Source organism: Trachurus japonicus, chromosome 19 (genome assembly GCF_045865225.1).
Source record: "Trachurus japonicus isolate A0001 chromosome 19, Traja_1.0".
NCBI classification, from domain to species: domain Eukaryota; kingdom Metazoa; phylum Chordata; class Actinopteri; order Carangiformes; family Carangidae; genus Trachurus; species Trachurus japonicus.
In genome coordinates this window covers 15,075,127-15,095,126 of record NC_140925.1, presented here as the reverse complement: position 1 = coordinate 15,095,126, position 20,000 = coordinate 15,075,127, and the positions used below count along the sequence as shown (strand labels likewise).

The following is a 20,000-nucleotide window of genomic DNA, read 5'->3' as shown; positions in this document are numbered from 1 at the left end:
ATAAGATACGTTTGTGCCCATGTGTTAGAGCTGGCATTGATGATGATGATGAAAGTTTGTTAATGTAGCCTACCTATTTTCCAGGTGCTTCTTTTCTTGATTTGTTATAGTCTATTTAACACAAGGACCATACTGAAGTTTTTCATTGTAGAAAAGAACCTGGTTCATTATTATGAATGTGAAGGGGTTGAAGCACATAATAACCGAGTTCTTAATAAAATCTGGTTCATTTTTTATAATCCATCCACTCATCCACTGTCTCTACGGCTTATCTGTGCTGCCCAGCTGACATAATGTGATGGTGGGGTACATCCTAGGTCACCTCATCATATTCACATTTGTAGTCAGTACGAGGAGAGTCCACAGGAAGAACATGATAACTCCAGATCTGGGGATCAAACCCAGACCACTGTTCCACCATGCCACCACTGGGAGAAGTGCTTGTTTCTGAACCCACATCCTCATATTTCTTTCATTTTGAAACCTCATTCATTTTTTAACCCTTGTGCCTGATGAGGCCAAAAATGGCCTTTCTCATTTTTCAACTCTTGATTGTCTTGCAGTGGTTAGAGTTATTGCCATGAAATTTGGTAAACGGTCATCATTTTTCACAAAAAAAAAAAAAAAATTTGGAACGATACACCTAACTACCCTAACTAAAAAAAGTTACACTCTTACCACCTGGGACCAAAAATGGCCTCGTTGAAAACGCTATAAAAGTAGTATACCTTAATATTTTTTTCCAGTTTTTTTTGCATAGATCTTCTAGTCTACTTCTCCTCTATTGATCCATACCAATTATTCAATTAATTTCAGACTTTTAACCCCTTAAATGCCAGTATATAGGGTCCTACGAAAAAAAATTGCTAAAAACGCACACAAAAAGGGGGATATTTTCAAAATACTGAATGCAAACTGGATATGTTGGGTGGGGATTTAACCAGTCTTGGACATGTCATTGATTAGTAACACACTTGATTTGAATGGATTTTTATTTTTTTTGCAATCCCATTTTCCACTTTTTACGCACACTCTTACCACATGAGGCCAAAAATGGCCTCGGAGAAAACGCTATAAAAATAGTATACCTTCATATTTTTTTCCAGTTTTTTTTGCATAGATCTTCTAGTCTACTTCTCCTCTATTGATCCATACCAATTATTCAATTAATTTCAGACTTTTAACCCCTTAAATGCCAGTATATAGGGTCCTACGAAAAAAAATGGCTAAAAACGCACACAAAAAGGGGGGTATTTTCAAAATACTGAATGCAAACTGGATATGTTGGGTGGTGATTTTACCAGGCTTGGACATGTCATTGATTAGTAACACACTTGATTTGAATGGATTTTTATTTTTTTTGCAATCCCATTTTCCACTTTTTACGCACACTCTTACCACATGAGGCCAAAAATGGCCTCGGAGAAAACGCTATAAAAATAGTATACCTTCATATTTTTTTCCAGATTTTTTTGCATAGATCTTCTAGTCTACTTCTCCTCTGATGATCCATACCAAATATTCAATTAATTTCAGACTTTTAACCCCTTAAAATCCAGTGTATAGGGTACTAGGAAAAAAAATCGCAAAAAACGCACACAAAAAGGGGGCTATTTTCAAAATACTGAATGCAAACTGGATTTGTTGGGTGGGGATTATTTCAGGCTTGGACATGTCATTGATTAGTAACAATAATGATTTGGGGGAATTTTTAGTTTTTGGGTAATGTCAGATTAAAAGAAAAGCTCCCATAGACTTCCATTATAATTTATTATAATGGAAGTCTATGGGAGTTTGACGACTATTTCCCCATTATCCTTTTAATGAGGAAATAATGACATAGAAATACTATAAATCTCATATATATAGATAAGGTGGCCTCAGACACACAGTCATGCATGCACACACGCACCCACACACACACACACACACACACACCCCTCAACAAGACTGCTCCCGTGAGCGACTGTATGTTATTTCTAATTCACTCTGATCCAGGTGTCTGTTTGAAGTAAGGATCAAAGTAATAGTTTACATGTCCTTGTTTACACAGAGACCAGTACAGATACCAACATGATACCCCTCCCCCCCCCCCAACCCTTCCCCCCTGCTCCCATGACCTAACAACAATATGACCCGCAGCAGGGCAAAATGTAAACACACCACCACTGAGTTCATTCAGCTTATTCAGGGATGGCACACACACAGCCTTTTTGTTTGTGGACATTTTTGTCCATGGACTTTTTTGTTTGTGGACATTTTTGTCCGTGGACATTTTTGTTTGTGGACATTTTTGTCCGTGGACATTTTTGTTTGTGGACATTTTTGTCCGTGGACATTTTTGTCCTCAAGTGGTAAATGTGTACGTAAACTGAGGATGAGCTGGAGAATGGAGTCTGGAGTCCTCTCCTTCCTCCACCCCCCATGAAGAGATCTCCAGTGCTGAATGCCCTTCCCCCCCGGCCTGACAGCTCAGTCTGATAGCTCAGTGGTTAATGAGGAACGCCCTCAGTGGTTGATGAGGAACGCCCTCAGTGGTTAATGAGGAACGCCCTCAGTGGTTAGTGAGGAACGCCCTCAGTGGTTAATGAGGAACGCCCTCAGTGGTTAGTGAGGAACGCCCTCAGTGGTTGATGAGGAACGCCCTCAGTGGTTAATGAGGAACGCCCTCAGTGGTTGATGAGGAACGCCCTCAGTGGTTAATGAGGAACGCCCTCAGTGGTTAGTGAGGAACGCCCTCGTGTGGATTGAATTGAATTGAATTGAATTGAATTGAATTGAATTGAATTGAATTGAGGAACGCCCTCGTGTGGATGTGGAAGGACAGGCAGGTCAGACTGGTGCTTCCCAAGCTGTGTTTACATTTTGCCCTGCTGTGATTTATGGCTCATATTGTTGTTGTTAGGTCATGGGAGCGGGCATGAGGGGTGGAGGGGGGTGGGGGGGCAGTGGCCTATATGTAAAAATAGACATTTAAATTATTACTTTGATCCTTACTTCAATCAGACACCTGGATCAGAGTGAATTAGAAATAACATACAGTCGCTCACGGGAGCAGTCTTGTTGAGGGGTGTGTGTGTGTGTGTGTGTGTGTGGGTGCGTGTGTGCATGCATGACTGTGTGTCTGAGGCCACCTTATCTATATATATGAGATTTATAGTATTTCTATGTCATTATTTCCTCATTAAAAGGATAATGGGGAAATAGTCGTCAAGCTCCCATAGACTTCCATTATAATAAATTATAATGGGAGTCTATGGGAGCTTTTCTTTTAATCTGACATTACCAAAAAACTAAAAATTCCCCCAAATCATTATTGTTTCTAATCAATGACATGCCCAAGCCTGAAATAATCCCCACCCAACAAATCCAGTTTGCATTCAGTATTTTGAAAATAGCCCCCTTTTTGTGTGCGTTTTTTGCGATTTTTTTTCCCAGTAACCTATACACTGGATTTTAAGGGGTTAAAAGTCTGAAATTAATTGAATATTTGGTATGGATCAACAGAGGAGAAGTAGACTAGAAGATCTATGCAAAAAAATCTGGAAAAAAATATGAAGGTATACTATTTTTATAGCGTTTTCTCCGAGGCCATTTTTGGCCTCATGTGGTAAGAGTGTGCGTAAAAAGTGGAAAATGGGATTGCAAAAAAAATAAAAATCCATTCAAATCAAGTGTGTTACTAATCAATGACATGTCCAAGACTGGTAAAATCCCCACCCAACATATCCAGTTTGCATTCAGTATTTTGAAAATACCCCCCTTTTTGTGTGCGTTTTTAGCAATTTTTTTTCGTAGGACCCTATATACTGGCATTTAAGGGGTTAAAAGTCTGAAATTAATTGAATAATTGGTATGGATCAATAGAGGAGAAGTAGACTAGAAGATCTATGCAAAAAAAACTGGAAAAAAATATTAAGGTATACTATTTTTATAGCGTTTTCTCCGAGGCCATTTTTGGCCTCATGCGGTAAGAGTGTGCGTAAAAAGTGGAAAATGGGATTGCAAAAAAAATAAAAATCCATTCAAATCAAGTGTGTTACTAATCAATGACATGTCCAAGACTGGTAAAATCCCCACCCAACATATCCAGTTTGCATTCAGTATTTTGAAAATATCCCCCTTTTTGTGTGCGTTTTTAGCAATTTTTTTTCGTAGGACCCTATATACTGGCATTTAAGGGGTTAAAAGTCTGAAATTAATTGAATAATTGGTATGGATCAATAGAGGAGAAGTAGACTAGAAGATCTATGCAAAAAAAACTGTAAAAAAATATTAAGGTATACTATTTTTATAGCGTTTTCTCCGAGACCATTTTTGGTCTCAGTTGGTAAGAGTGTGCGCAAGTGAGGATCAGGCATAAGGGTTAAAGTCTTCTATAGCAGACTTCACACAGCTCCCTCCGAATACAGCTTTTCCACATACTGTATCTATTGGCATTGTGGAAAATCTACCCAGCCGTGACACATTCTGATTGTATTTATTTATTTTAATGTTTATTTAACCAGGACAATACATACAACATTGTCACAGAAAATGGGAAAATGTGATGTATATAAGACGTCTAGCTTCAGCTAATTTGCAGTCTTTGTCCGTGGTCAGGCTTTAGAATAGAATAAATACTGAATACAATGAAAAATGGAATACAATGAACACAATGAATAAGTACCATGAATAAATAAACACAGTTTCAGTTGTAAATTACAGATTAAAACACAAGTTAAATTTAACATTAAACATTAATAAAGTGCAATTATACTGACAATGACTTGTGAGAAATTAATGTTCACATTTCTGCTGCTGCTTGAGCCAATGTTTAACTTTCCCACTAAACCTCTTTCTGTTTGGGATTTCATTTCTGATGGTAAAGAATTGTACCTTGCACTGAGAGGGATGATTGGCCAAATGTTGTCCCGCACCTTCAAATTTTACAGTTTTGCTTGGTTATGCTCCTTGTCATTGTCCTACAGTTGACTGTCTTTTTAAACATCTGAGAATCTCATGAGAAGCAACGGTAAACTCGAGAAGTGCAAATGTTCAGCTTGTCCTAAATGTTTATTTGGACAATTTTAGAGTCACAATACTACGGTAATTCAAGAACAATAATCAACCCATACCACACAGATAATGTTGTGGTGTTGGTGCAGTTAATGCAGTTGATTTAGTGTTCATCATCTCATTGCTGATACAGGAATAATATTTTGTTTGATACCAGGCATGTCTTCTTCCCAGGCCCAGTGTCTCATTGGTTCCCATAAACAGGACTCGTAAAGTCCACTACGAGGAACAGTCATCTCTGGAGAGTTAGAGAGCAGGTCCAGTCAGAGCTGACTATTGATTTATAAACCATGTGAAATTACACTGTGGCAGAAACATGAGCTCACTTTCTACTGACTCAGGACCGACTGCAGGAGCCCAGACTGAAGGTTAGAAGAAAGCAATTTCTCTGTGTATGTGTGTGTGTGTGTGTGTGTGTGTGTGTGTGTTGGTGAGTGTGAGATTAAACCAAAATAAAGTGAAAAATATCCTAACTGGAGTGTACCAGTCAGTAAACTCCAAATTTGATCAAAATGATTTGCATGAAGATTCTTTAAAATGCACACATAGTCTAAAGCTCATAACCTCCAAGATGTAGTAATAGTTTACCTGTGTGACTCGATTGATTGATAGTTAGTTATAGTTATTGAGTTTGGCAACCCTCCCTTGTCTCTTTCTGTTATATTCAATAGTTGAGTTAAGCAGCATCTGCTTTGCACTCTTCCTCTCTTTTAGTAACCGACTGACCTGACTTAACCTTATGTTCCTTCCCTCTTCCCCAAACAGTGAGCTGGGTTGTAACAAATAAACTTTCTAATAAACCACTCTGCATTAAGAATACAGAGTATACTAAAAAATAACAGTTTTCTCACGTTCACAGAGTCAACAGAAAGGTCGGTAGGTTATCTGCTGAGTTGATGAACAACAGGTGAATCATCAGGAGGAGGAAATGGATGACAGGCTCATATAGGCACACACACACACACACACACACACACACACACACACACACACACACACACACACACACACACACACACACACACACACACACACACACACACACACACACACACACACACACACAGAGGGAGAGAGAGACAGATGAGCTGCATGTTTCACCCAGTCTTTGCATTAAGACATGGCTAATCATGTCCAGAAAGCACTGTCGGGCCACACAAACATGAGACTAACATATGAACATCTTACTCTATTAAAGAGAGTGAATAAGTGTATTTCCCACAATGCTGAGCTGTGGCTTTAAAGCACAGTTCATGGCCAGAGCTATGTGGACAACTACGTCAGAGTTTGTGCAGGGCAATCAAGTTCTGTAATGCCAAATTGGGAGAACTGGCTTCGTGCGCAGGGGAACTGTCAAAAAAGGACCTTCGTCCAACTCCTGTCACAGTTGGAAGCGCAGTGATGTCTAAAACATCATTGTTGGCTGTAGCGTCAATCTTTTTGCCTCACAGGAATCAAGGGCTGTGGTCCAAGCCATGAATAAGACCCAACGCAAAGGTTTAGCATGCTTGAATGTTCAATTTACATGTTTTGGGTACACCCTTCAGTTAAAAGTTTATTTCTGGCACATTATAGAAGAGATAGATTGTGAATGTCAGGGGATTTCTGAAGAGATATGAACCACCTCAAGATTTCTGCCCTATAGTAAACTCTCTGGAGTCATGCCACAGAGAAGCTGACACTGTCATCTTTCAGAGGTTTCTCTCTCTCTCTCTCTCTTTCTCACAGGCACACACACACACACACACACACACACACACACACACACACACACACACACACACACACACACACACACACACACACACACACACACACACACACAGACTTAAAAGTTACAGTTTTCCTTCATCTGTTTTACTCCCACACTATTTAACCATGCTGCCAGAGCTGGGTGATGGATTCAGTCTAACATGCATTAACTTATGGTCTTTGCCTTTCCTGTCTGCAGTTATGTATTGTGACATAAAAGTTCTTATTACAAACACAATTTAAAGAAGCAAGATTTTGTATGAATTAGGTATGTGTGTCACATACAGTAGGCCTACTCATGATCAGACATAATAGGCTACAGTTGTTATTATGCAGAAACCTAAATATATTTTACCATTCCACCTAGTTGGTTGTGGGTTGCAGTTGTTTTTAGTTTAATACAACAGTAGCCTATAGCCTATCGTATTTCAAAAGCCGATTATGATTCATCATGTATTAGCCAACACCAGTAGTGTCTGAAATGTGGCTTAGTGGAGTAGAAGTTTACTGCCTTGCTCGAGTCTAGGACATTGCTGCAGGTTAAAAAAAAAGAAGGGAAAAATTTAAATAATTATTTTTTTCTAAACGGAAATTGATGTTATAAGGTGGGTAATTATTTGTATACATGACAAAAAAAAATTATTTAATCATATCACCCGATTTAACGCTTGGACAGAGAGCGCTGCTTGTAGTCTACGGGCTTTTCTTGCAGTGCTCCATTCAAGTGAAATGGGACAACTGCGATATCATACAGGTAGAACTGGAAAAGTAGGCTACAGCTTTTTATTTTTGGATTGAATGGACCAAAATTCATATTATCATACAATTTTGTTTTATTTTAGTTAAACCATGCAAAACTGTAAATGCACTAAAGCTCAATGTAATCTTAATACGAAGAAGCCGCTGAGTGACAGGCAAAGGAGAACATATAATTAGCTACTAGCTGTCTTCATGGTGTGTGACAGCTTCTAACCATTACATTTTGCTATAATCATAGTTATCATTACAGTCATGATAATTATGACCTAACAGCTCTTACATTAAATTATTCCAGGGTGCCGTGAATTGGTAACTCCTCAGTAAACTTCTGAGGTTTCCTATTTCAAAATAGAACCATAAACAATCACACAGCGTTGCAACACAGGGGTTCGCCCACTCCCCCCATCAGCCAATCAGGAGACGGGCCACTCCAGCGCCGTCCAATCACAGCGCACTACTCCTTCTCCGAGGCAGAACGCTCCCAACATGGCTGCTGCTGTGTAGTAAAGGCTCACAATTTGTATACGACAGAAAAGCGTAATTTTCAAAAGGATATCAACAACGGCCTGGAAATTAGAAAAGGTGAGTGCGCGGGCTAAAACCGTACATTGACGACCTGTGTTGTTATAGCCGGTATTGCAGCGGCGAAAGTGTTGTTTGGTCGAAGCCGCTGTTGGTGTTAGCATCTGCCTTTGACATGAAGGGCAGCGGACGTTTAGCCGCGATGCCAGCCGCTGTACGGAGCGCAGCGTATCAACTCCGACTGTCAGCGGTGTGTGCATGCATGCTGGTATTTTTATAAACTGAGCTGCAGTGTCATTAGCGGTATCGTCGTGCTGTAGTTAAAGCCTGACTCATAAACACCGGTAATAACAGGTTCTGACCCGGGGATTTGTGAGTGACAGACACAGTCTACAAAAGTTGTGAGCTTTTCTTTCTTTCTTTCCCCCCCTCGAGCACACAACGAACATCTCACTGAAACTGACAGGAGACACGAGTGGTTAAAAAGAAAGATCCGCTTCAGTTTCAGGCTATCGTCCGTATTGCTTCACTGTGGTTGTCATGGCTCACTTGTATAAAACACAACAGGGGCCATAGTTAATGTTGTTAGTAACATACCGTATGTGCATTTCCTGTCATGCTAAATCAAAATACCAGCTGTGTAAAAGGGTTGTTATTAGACAGTCTCTAATATGTTTCTACAAATGCTACGCTTTCAACAGTATACTGTACAACAGGGGTCTTCAACGTTTTTCAGACCAAGGATAGATGGAACAGGGACCCCCTACTATATTAATACAAATGTGTATTATATTAAACTGGAGCCAGTACCATGTATAAACGTAGCTTGTTATTGTGCATTCAATACTAAGCTATTCAAATAATACACAGGTTCATATAACATGTTTTTTTTCTGAATGAGTACAAGGTACAGTGAGTAGGTTGGCCGTGCCACTGCCATTTATAAACACGCCAATGTTCACTGATACCAATGCCAATATCAACAATACATGATAATCATGCAGACAAGCTATTCAAATTTTTTATTTGAAACTAAAAGATATAAAACATTGTCTAATCAACCAGAAATTCCACGGCCCCCCCGCAGCACCTCCGCGGACCCCCTACGGGTCACGGACCCCCTGTTAAAGACCTACACTGTACATGGCCACAGTCTGTATCATTACCTTCTGTCCTATTTGACATTGCCTGCGTTACCTTTGCTCTGTCTTGTCCTGCAGTGTGGGACTGTTTTTTGGGGGGTTCGATTCCTCCTCGGGGTAGGTTTACATTGCAGTCGGTGCACCCGCTCACCCTTCAGCCTGCCTGGCTCTTTTCTTCTCTTGTTTGGCTGAGCACTGTCAACTCTTTGCCAATGGAGACTGCTGACTCTTGTGGTTCAGTGGGTTTTTTTTTTTTTTTTGTGCCAGAGGAACCTGCTTATGTGGTCAGAGTGAGTGGGCCTGGTGTCAGTAGATTCAGGGCCGTGGCTCTGCTTTTCAATGGAGCGGTTTGAGCCACTAAAGCTAACTTAAACCAAGCAGCTTCAACTGATTTCATGCTGTTAAAACCTGCCACCACACACGTTTATTTAACAACCACTGCCTTAATTAAACTTGGCCTGTATTTGCAATCAACTACTGCAATTTAGGTCAATGTAATTATCATTCCAGTTAGACCTGCTCAGTAATTGACTCATTTGTCATTCATCCACAGACTTCTGCATGGGTCCCATGAAGAGCGTTGGTGTGTCACACATGGGAAGCGAATAACCCCTCCAATCTTAAAAAGAAAACCCCCACGTCCCAGAGTTCCCCCCCCGATTCTCCCTGCTGATCCCTGCAGTTGTGGGTGTGGCTCCTGTCACACTGGCAGAAGGGGCGGAGCAGGAGGTGTCGCCAGGTGGGGGACCGAGGCTGCACCTACCTGCTTTCTCCATCCGAATCCTCCGATCGCACCTGAGCCACCTGGGCTGCAGCTTCCACAGGCGGTGGGCCGAGAGGGATCCGAGCGAGCGCGCGGCCCCCGACGGGGCTCTGCCGGGCGGCATCGGCTGGTCTCGGAGCAGAGCATGTTGAGTGGTTGCGGTCGCCATGGAGTCGCTGGATAAGAAGCAGGTGAGCTCAGTTGCTTAGCTCAGCACGTGTCTAAGCTACATAAATGTCCCTTAGGTGGAGAGTTGTTTACTGAACACACAGGGCCCCTGGGATTTAGACTAATGCTAGTTTGGTTAGATATTTTTAGATTCAGTCTTTTAGTCCTTTTTTGTTTTGGTCACGTCTAGTCAAACCCATATTTGCTGCATCCCTGCACTTATGGGTATTCCACTTGACCATGTTGCAATTTTCATAATATAGTATAAGTTGTTGAGCTGTAATTGTAAACACACAGTGGGAATGATTGAGAAAGAGGAGGGGTTTCAGTTATAATATCTAGAACTGCAACAAGTAACCGATGAATCGAACAATAATTGATTATTAAATTAATCGTCAACTATTTTGATAATGGAATAATCAGTTTGAGTAGTTCTTTAAAGGAAAAAAGTCCAAATTCTCTCATTTCAGCTTCTTAATGTGAATATTTCTGGTTTCTTTGTTCCTTCACGATAATAAACTGAGTATCTCTTTGGTTTGTGGACAAAACTAGACATTTTAGGACGTCATCTTGTGGTTTAGGAAACACTGACATTTTTCAACATTTTTTAAAATTTCATTGACCAAACAACGAATCGATTAATCAACAGATTATATGATAATGGCTATAATCGTTAGTTGCAGCCCTAACAATGCCAAATCTTGCTAATGGGGATCCTAACAAATAAAACTAATAAAACAAATCTTGGTACTTTCACTTTCAAGTTTTAGGTCAGTGGTTCCCAACCTTTTTTGGCTTGTGACCCCATTTCTACATCATACATTTCTGGTGACCCCACAATCACAGCTGTCAAGATATTTTTATATGCAACTCGATTTATATTCTAGAAAGTGAAAGTATAGAATTCAGTTGTTTAAGATTGTGTGTGGTGTTTTAACTTCCATTTTAAAAAGAATAATAATTAGTTAAAAAAAATCAATTACTAGGCAGGTTCAGGTGACCCCATTTGAATTCCAGGCGACCCCATGTGGGATCCCGACCCCCAGGTTGAAAAACACTGTTTTAGGTTGTCTAACGTTTATTTACAGCCCGTCTGATTACCTGTGCTAAGCATGTTATTACCCTGACAGATCCAGGATCAAAGGGAAATTTTGAATGCAGCGTCACTTTGCGTTTACTTTTCCATCATGTACACACTGCCATCGTCTCGGATCATGTCTGGGTCTTTCACTTCAGCCATCCGAAGGGTCGAAAGCTCAAACCTGTTCAGTTAAAGTTAGATGTGTGAGAGGCATTTCACAACCAGGCCCCGCTGGGTCAACATAGCAGGCGTAGGGGCGGAAATGTGGCTGCCACTGACCTATTGCTCAAACAGCTCAACCTGCCTTTTCCTTTCTCTTCGTGTTCCCACCTATGTGCCGTTACTGTGCTGTGTTATGTAATCATTAACAGTACAGTCAGAAACATGGAGCCGCTCCTTCTCAATGAGATAGAAAAGTCTCTGAGGTCTTGGAGGAACACTGTGCTCACTTTACGTTTGCATTACGCAACATATTTTGATGGATCGATACAGTGAACCCGTCAGTTGTATGAATTCATATTTTCATATTTTTGTGGTTTAATGGTTATATAATCCACTTTGAATGTGCTAGTAAGAGAACAGCATGAAGAACCAGTATTGACTGAATAAAACAAAAAACGCACAGGACTGCTTCAGTCTGCCTCCAGGGTGCTGAAGTCACAGCTAGAAGTCAAGTGATACAATCACCAGAAACAACTATTTTTGTAGCTCACCCACACACACATAGATATTGCTTAAATCTAATTATTAGAACCAACATCAGTCCATACAAAAAAATCCAAAAATGCATTGACAGCTCCTTCTTCTATGTCTTCTTTTTTCACAGCAGTTGAGAGCTTCAGCACAGTTATTCAAACACCAGTATGTTCAGTTCAGTTAGGACACGATTAGAAATACTTTTAGCATTCATACCATTCATACTTAACAAACTATTCAACCTCTTCTGGTTTCCTTCCCCACTCAATGTGTTTTTCATGCACTTTACAACACTTCTCATTCAAGCTTTCAGGCAGACTTCACTCTAATCAGAATTGAAAAATGATGCCTTCATCTTTCCATATGGGTGCCATTCAACTTTTAAATCTCAATGAGACCTTAGAGAATGAGAGAAACCGTCAAACCCCCTCATCCTCTCCTTTATGAATACATGTAGATACATCATTCAGGCTGATTTCTTAGCTGAAGTTTCAAGCACCTTCCAGACCTTTTCAGAGTTTGTCTTGTTGTTGTGAGTGGGCTGGAATGATCACACAGTGGAGTGAAGCGTTTAACCTCCTTTAAAATCTTCCTTCAGCATCTTCTCACTCCCACTATTTGTACTCTTCACACATCATCAGAGCCCTCTTTCCATTATAGAAGCAAACAGACAGTCTAGCTAGTCTAGCTATGACCCTCAATGACAGAGGAATAACAAGCACCTGCTGCCCCTGCAGCATTGACTGAAAAGTTAAAGTTGTAATCTCAAAGATTTGGCGACCTGGACTGTTTAATACTAAAGGTCCCAGAATTCTCGAGAAAGCAAATCACACGACTGACTTTTTGCCATCACTCCGTAGGCAACAGTGATCTGATTGGCTGCTGCACACTGCCCGAGTCTGCGAACAGCAGGGCACTGTAGAATTTGCATAAAGATAAATTTCCATGTCTTACTGTGAAAGTATCAAAGCCTCAGTCTCCACAGAGATGTGCACTGCGTCTGTATTCAGAAACTTGGCTGTAAAATGAGCCATCAGGACTTGGGTAACTTTGTGACAAGAATCATCCTCGCCCTAAGCCCCGCCCACCTGCACCCACCATCCAAACTTGCAGGATTTGTTGTTGTTTTTTTGCCATGTTTTCATTAGATTACTCTGAAAACAATCAGCCAATCAGAACAGAAGAGAAGTTCAGATACTTTTTTTTCCTTTTTTCTTTTTTTTCCTCCTTTACTCTTTTTTTTTTTTTTTTAATTTTTTGTGGTGTTTATTTCACACCAGACCACAGCAACCAGACAGTACAAACTACAGACACCAACATACCAATACAGCAACAGCACAGTTAGAAAACAACAACACCTGGTCTGAAAAGGGGATGGACGAAGCATAGCTTTTAAATTTCCATCCCCCACATAAAGACCACTCAGTATAACCCACTGTTTAAACTGACATATGTCTTACAGTAGGTGCATGTTTGATGTTGATGGTATCTTGTATTAAAGCAGAAGTAAGCAATCCGGTCGTTTTGGCTAACTTCTTGTCAGCCGATGGAGTTAGCAGTCCCCGCCCTCGTCCCCACGTCACCACATTCACGCGCATCCCTTGGCTGCACACACAGAGAGGACCGCCCCTTTATGCCGTTCTCTCTCCTCATTGGATAAAGGTTGTAGGATACAAGGAAAGTTTTCTCCTCGGCTTACAGCAGAGCAGAGTGACTGACAGACCCGTGTTTCAGACCAAACACTCTATATAAGTGATTGCTGTCGGAAGATATAACTATTTAAGTTTAAGATTTAATCTCACATCGCATTTCCTGTTACCACTTTATAATAGAAGTTAACACAATTTTTCACAGTTTACTGCTGCAGTCACAGGAAATGTTTGGTTTGCATTAGCAGCCACATAATGCAGTACTTTTTCTGCAGAAGGTCAGTTCATGGAACTGCAAACATGAATATATTATTGCGATACACAGATCAAAAAGACATTGTGTCCCCTCATTTGTCATAACAAAAAAAATTGTATGTTTTGACATTGCATGAAAAAAAAAAAACGCTATATGGATTAAACTCTTTGAACTAGTTTTAGGAATACACACATATGTATCTATGAATAGGTCAGGTATATCACACAGCCCTGCATATGCTAAGCTGGCAAGAATGAAAAATGTCCAGCAGGATTAAACAGGCCCGGTTGGCATGGTTCCTCACATCACATCAGCCCCCACCACCCCCCCTCCCCTCCCTCCACACAGTCACGAATGAGAATGAACTGAATGAGACCTGGGCTGTGCCAGAGAGACGGCCAGACACTGTGTTTTTTTGAATTAAAGTCCAGCTGGCAGCGTGCACCGACGCCGGGGCTCTGCCGTCTGCATCACAGTGACGAGGGAAATTTGGGTGAGGTTTTTTTTTTTTTTGCAGCATCACCACCTCTGCGAGGCGGCAGGCAGCCTCTCTCCAGTTTAGTTCACTCAGCCGCTTGACAACTTGTTTCAGAGATGTAACGACTCCCTCATCATGTAGCGCAGCTCAGCCGCGGCAGCACGCCTTCCCCTCGTACGCCCGGTAGCAGAAGTGTGAGATATTTTAGAGAAGAGCAGCAGAGCGAGGCTGTCATGGTGCTGAAGATGAGAGAGGGGATCTATCTGTGGAAGAGGAGCAGTGTAAGTTGTTTCTTGTTTTTGTTTCTAAGGTTAGTAAAAGGCTTAACAATAGTAAGGGACTCTCTTGTTGCCTGTTTGGGTGGGAGACAGTGTCGGCCACATTATAGTTAATACAAATCTTTTGTAATGCTGGTGATTTGCTGGTTAGGGTCCAGGGTTAATCTAAATCCTCCTCAGGTTGTAGGCCTGCTCTGCTCTGCTCTGCTGCTGTGTCTCTGTGTCTCTGCTTGCTTACGTCTGTCTGGAGGATTTTTTGCTCAGGCATTGTTACTCTGGGGAAATGGGAAGATATTTATAGCTTGGCTGTGTGGGATGTACAGCTTGAAAGCAAAAGTGTGTGTATTTGTGTGTGTGTGTGTGTGTGTGTGAGAGAGAGAGAGTTTTAATATTTGTGTATTTCCTTGAGTGTATGTGTGTAGGCCTGTGCACACACACACACACACACACACATCCTCACAGTGACATGGAGTGTGGGAAAAGGTTGCTTTCCCATTAGCGTCAGATATGGCTCTGTTTCCTTTCCTTTGCCTCTGTTATAAACAGATTGATTTCCTCTTTACATAGCTATCTAGGAGGAGCAGAGATTAGAAATTGCTGGACATCGCAAGCAATCACTTCATAAAATAATTAGTTTGATTAATTCATTAACAGCTGTTGTGACACTTATTAAACTTATTTATCAAGGCAAAATGCCAAACATCCTCTGATTCCAGCTCCACAGTCAGTCTGTCTCTTCTCTATTTTTGTATTATTGTTAAAGCCTGGTACACACATAAAGTCGAATATATTTCGAAATGAGGCCGTTGGAGTTTCGGAGCCTTCACCTTGGTTCTAGGGAAAATGTGGAGGGTGTTTTCATTGTTTTCTTTTTTCTTTTCTTTTTTAAAGGGATAGTTCAACATTTTGGCAAATTTGCCGATTGCCATAATCCCTACAGTTTTAGGAGTAGGTTCATCACCCTTAATTGTTGGTGCAAGCTGTTTTTAGATCGGTGGGGCAGAGATGCGAGCTGCTTAGCTAACGCAACGGAGGTTCATGGTACTTCTACATTTCCCTCATCAAACTAAATACACAATCCAACAACTCCAAAACACTCCCGTGGAGTTGTGACCTGCATATTCACCACGTGATGAAGTAACAACATATAATTATTACGACACATGAAGCAAATACTCGGAAATGCTATACTTTTGAAGTCACTCTGCCGAGCAGCCGTGTCTTGGATGTAGTTTGGTTACGTACTTACCTCGGAAACAGCGTCATCTCATAACGCTCCATTATTATCTCATAGCGTGGTGAATGTGCAGGTCACAACTTGTGCATGAGAGTGTTTTGGAGTTGTTGAATTGTGTATTTGATGAGTTTGATGAGGGAAAGCCCGGAAATACCGCGCCGTGCAGAGCTATAGGGATTATGGCAATAGGAGAATTAGCCAAAATGTTGAAATATCCCTTTAAACAATATATTTATTAACATTTTTTCTTACATACAAATACACTTGTATATATCTACATGCAGTTATATCAAATATGTAGACCTGTGTCTCATTAACAATGGCACCTGCTATGGTACAAGTGTTGTAAACAGAACAAAACCAATTTACAAACAAACAATACACACATACACATCATCACAAACATCCACTTCTCAGTCATTAAACATTTTGTACATAAGTTAATGACTTAATATAATTGTGGGTATTTGAACTCATTAATTCTGTTCTACGGTTTACGTAACTGACTACTTATTCCTCTTCATTGTCATTTGCTTGTTAAATGTTTTCATTGTTTTATAAACCAAGTGATCAGACTTCACATAATTAGGCCTGTCACAATTATTTTGTAATTGCCTGATCACAATTATTTAAGCTGAACGCAATCATTTTGCATAATGGTCAAAATCGTTTCCATTCACCTGTGTAAAAGCAGCTGGATGAAACTAACAGAAATGTTTTCCACTGCTTGAGGTTTGACTGCTGCTCTTTTAATGACATCATCACATTGCGCCCGCCTCTTCTTCTATGAGTAGAGCATCACAAACTGTTTATATCAAGGTGCTTAGTTTTGAATATTCGACGGCTGCATTTCGATGAGCGTCTATTTACATTGCCATCATAGATTTAACCCAAAGACAAACAGGAATTTATTTCATGTTCCAATGTTTAAATGTTTGCCTTTAAATGTCATGATTGTGACAGCCATACATAATCAGTGTTCAGCTGCATATGTTAAGTTGTTCCTGCTTGCAAACGGCTACCTGAGTGTAATGCTGCTGCTGCTGACCCAGTTTAGATAATGAAATTTAGATTGATTTATTAGGGTGGCAGCGTTGGTTTGCGCTGGTGCCACATGGCAACAGGATTCTGGTTTTTAAGCTGCCCCCACCCAATGGCTAAGATAAACAAGTAGAGCTAATGGATGGATGGAAAAAGAATGAACAAAAAAAACAATTTGTTATGTCTAGTTGGCTCTCATGATCCTGCTATGACCCACTGACACAGTCTGGAAATATGACAGCAGGATTAAGATCTCTTTACAAAAGACCTCTTGACATATCCCATCCTGCACTGGGGGACTTGTTTTATTGTTTGGCACTGGCAGACTTGACTACACTTTATATGCATTCAGCTCAAGGACTAATAAAGAACTAGAAATCGTAACTCACCACTGGAAGTTGTGAGTTGAAAACTGAAAGTTTCTCTCCTGACAGGATGTGTTTCATGTTTATGTCAAGTAAGTCCGCAAGTAAGTCCGCATTAAAAAAGAAGAAAACTGGGGCTTGAAGCTCAATCTATGCTTGTTTCATCTTCGGGAAATTTGAATCTTGAGTTTGAACACAAACTCTTCTCTGTACTGGTAGTTTCTGGTTTATTTAGTCCGTCCTCCCGTCCCAACAAGTCACTGGATTGGTTCCTTAGGCTTGAGATGTTTGAAACCCTGAAGCCCTGTTTACACGACAATGCTCGCGGATGAAAACGGCAAAATATTTAATGGATGTGCCTTTCGTTTAGACGGCGACTGCGTTTTCGGGGCTTGAAAACGCAAAAAAGTGAAACCACCTTCTAGAGTGGAAATCTTAAAAACGCTCGGCGGAGCGTTTTGCCGTTTTGCAGCAGAGGAGAGCAGCAGACTAACCACTCCTGGGCTGCACCTCGAAACTGCAAACAGACCTGGTGATGACTGGTGGCCTAAGCTGCCACAGAGAGCATGCTCGACTTCCTCCAGACAATAGGACAGAAATCCTGACAGTGAGTCAGCAAGTGCAATACCAAGAGCCTGGAGCTGCCTCATATAAATATAATGCTGTCATTTTGTTCATGCTTTCAGTTGTACTTCTGCTTTTCCTGCTGTATTGTTCATATATTTTCAGGTTTATGAGTCAGCCAGCCTATAAGGAGTGGTTCTCTGTGTTGTTGCAGGAGGATGCTGTGACCCTGGGCCTGTCCACTGGCCAGGCTCTGGTGAAGCTGCGGGACCAGCTCCGGGACCTGCTGGAGCAGCACCAGAGGGCTGCACACAGACGCACCTCTGCACAGGTACACACACACACACATTTATACATCAGTGAGCTCAGGAGGAGAGAAGATTACACACAAAGCTCCAGTACTTGTGCAGCAAAGCCTCAATCCCATTTACTAATATTAAAATATCTAACATGACACATTGCATTTTTTTTTTTCTTTTTTTGCTGATGACTTGTTGTTTTGTCACGTTCTCATAGGAACAGTGGGTGAATAGCTTCCTTTACCATGGCAACCGTCACTCATGCCTCCATTGGCCAGGAGCTGCCCTCACTCTCCTGGTGGTTCTGGGACTCTTATGTTGCCATGGTAGCCAGCCAAAGGGCAGGTAAGGCGACCTGTTTTTAAATATGTATGATAGCGCATCAATGTAAATGCTGCAGTGGAGGAAAGAAGGACTTCCTCATATTAAATATCAAGATGAGATCTCTTGAGTCCACACCAGCCTCAGCCTCACACGCAGGTCTGCTCAGCTGGGTTGTTCTCGGGGAAAACAATCAACATGTTCAACCCGAGCAGAAGTGAGAAATGGTAATTAATCAGCAGCTGCACAAACAACAGCTGCCGTCGCTCTTGCTGCGTGCGCCAAGGCGATCTCACACTTTATCGACTGTTCTCCTTTCACGCTGATAAATTAAGTATACTGGCAAAACCCTCGCTGAGGTCCTCAGAGGGCGCTGTGATGTACTTTCTGCGCACCCAGTTTCAGTTTCTCTACCCGTTTACTGTCCGTCTCGTACCAATCAGCCGCTCTGCTCTGCACCTCCGCAGTTCTGGCATCGAGCTGGTGAACGCCGCGGCCCTGCTCCTCCTCTTCGTGCTCAACCTGCTGCTGGTCGGACGTCAGGAGAGGCTCAAGAGCAGCGAGATGGTCCGGCGCCTCAAGGGCATTATAACACAGCTCAGTGGTGAGTCAGAGTTCTGGCATTCAGACTGTTTAAAAAAAAAACAAAAAAAATGTTTATTTTTTCTGCTTCTTTTCCGTACTCAAGTCAGTTTTGTAAATGGGAAGTTGTGGGATGATGGATTGATTTCTCTTGTTGGCAGCTCAGCATCACAGGTCCACAGTGTTATGAAATAGGGATAATCATCCAGTAAGCAAAAGATACAGTTGGCAAGGGAACTGACACTTCTTCTTCTTTTCAATCTCTCATTTGAGTTGGATTTTGCCCCACAATTAATGATATCCTTACTTTGTATTTCTGTAACTAATAAACTCATGTTCTATGTCCCTTGCTAGCAAAGTTCATTGCTCCACTGGAAACAAAAATTATCATTGCAGAAAATATCTGCTATACTCAGTCACTGATTCATTTCGTTACCTGTAAAAAACAATATTTAGTTTGGTTATATCAGTTTACAGTGTCACAATATGATCAAGGCATTCCTACTTTTTGGCAACAAGACTAAACTGATGCTGTTACACAGCTCTGGATACTCAACATGACACAGTATTGCAATTTAGGATGACGTTACAGTGACCAACATTATCACATTATCTGTGCTGTCACATGATAGTTAAAATGTTAATGTTCACAAGGAATAAAACAAAACCTGAAATCATTTCACCAAGTGAATATTTGCATTAAAATGGTCATGAGACATCGCTCTGAACAAAAAGACCCACTGACTTTGGTGTGAAATCAATTTAGAGGGGTGAAAAATAAAAGTCAAATTAACCATAAAATTAACCATCAGCGAGCAATGATAAAACTGACCATCTAGCATTTCTCCCATGATGCATCATGAAACCATATGGTGAAACATTTTATCCTTCCTGTAAACATTGTGACATTTTTGCCCCCACTATATTTCTCTATGTAAACCACATCCTTACCCCCCTCCCGCGCTCCAGACTATCTGTCAGGGTGCGTG

General features: G+C 41.1%; 1 protein-coding gene across 4 annotated transcripts in view; it reads left to right on the top strand.

Moving 5' to 3' along the window:
• Window positions 1-8,015: 8,015 nt before the first annotated feature.
• Window positions 8,016-20,000, top strand: part of tmem94 (transmembrane protein 94) — a 37,763-nt gene continuing 25,778 nt past the window's right edge. Inside the window, exons 1-6 of one of the 4 annotated variants that reach the window (XM_085760632.1) lie at window positions 8,016-8,151; window positions 9,787-10,187; window positions 18,024-18,140; window positions 18,326-18,453; window positions 18,897-19,033; window positions 19,981-20,000. The exon at window positions 19,981-20,000 is cut by the window's right edge and continues 186 nt beyond it. In XM_085760632.1, the coding sequence (XP_085616758.1) occupies window positions 10,164-10,187; window positions 18,024-18,140; window positions 18,326-18,453; window positions 18,897-19,033; window positions 19,981-20,000 (426 nt within the window). In that variant the 5' untranslated portion in view covers window positions 8,016-8,151; window positions 9,787-10,163. Of the gene's footprint in view, window positions 8,152-9,786; window positions 10,188-14,315; window positions 14,606-18,023; window positions 18,141-18,325; window positions 18,454-18,896; window positions 19,034-19,980 lie in introns of those variants that run through there. The other 3 variants (XM_085760634.1, XM_085760631.1, XM_085760633.1) reach the window with 3 other exon arrangements.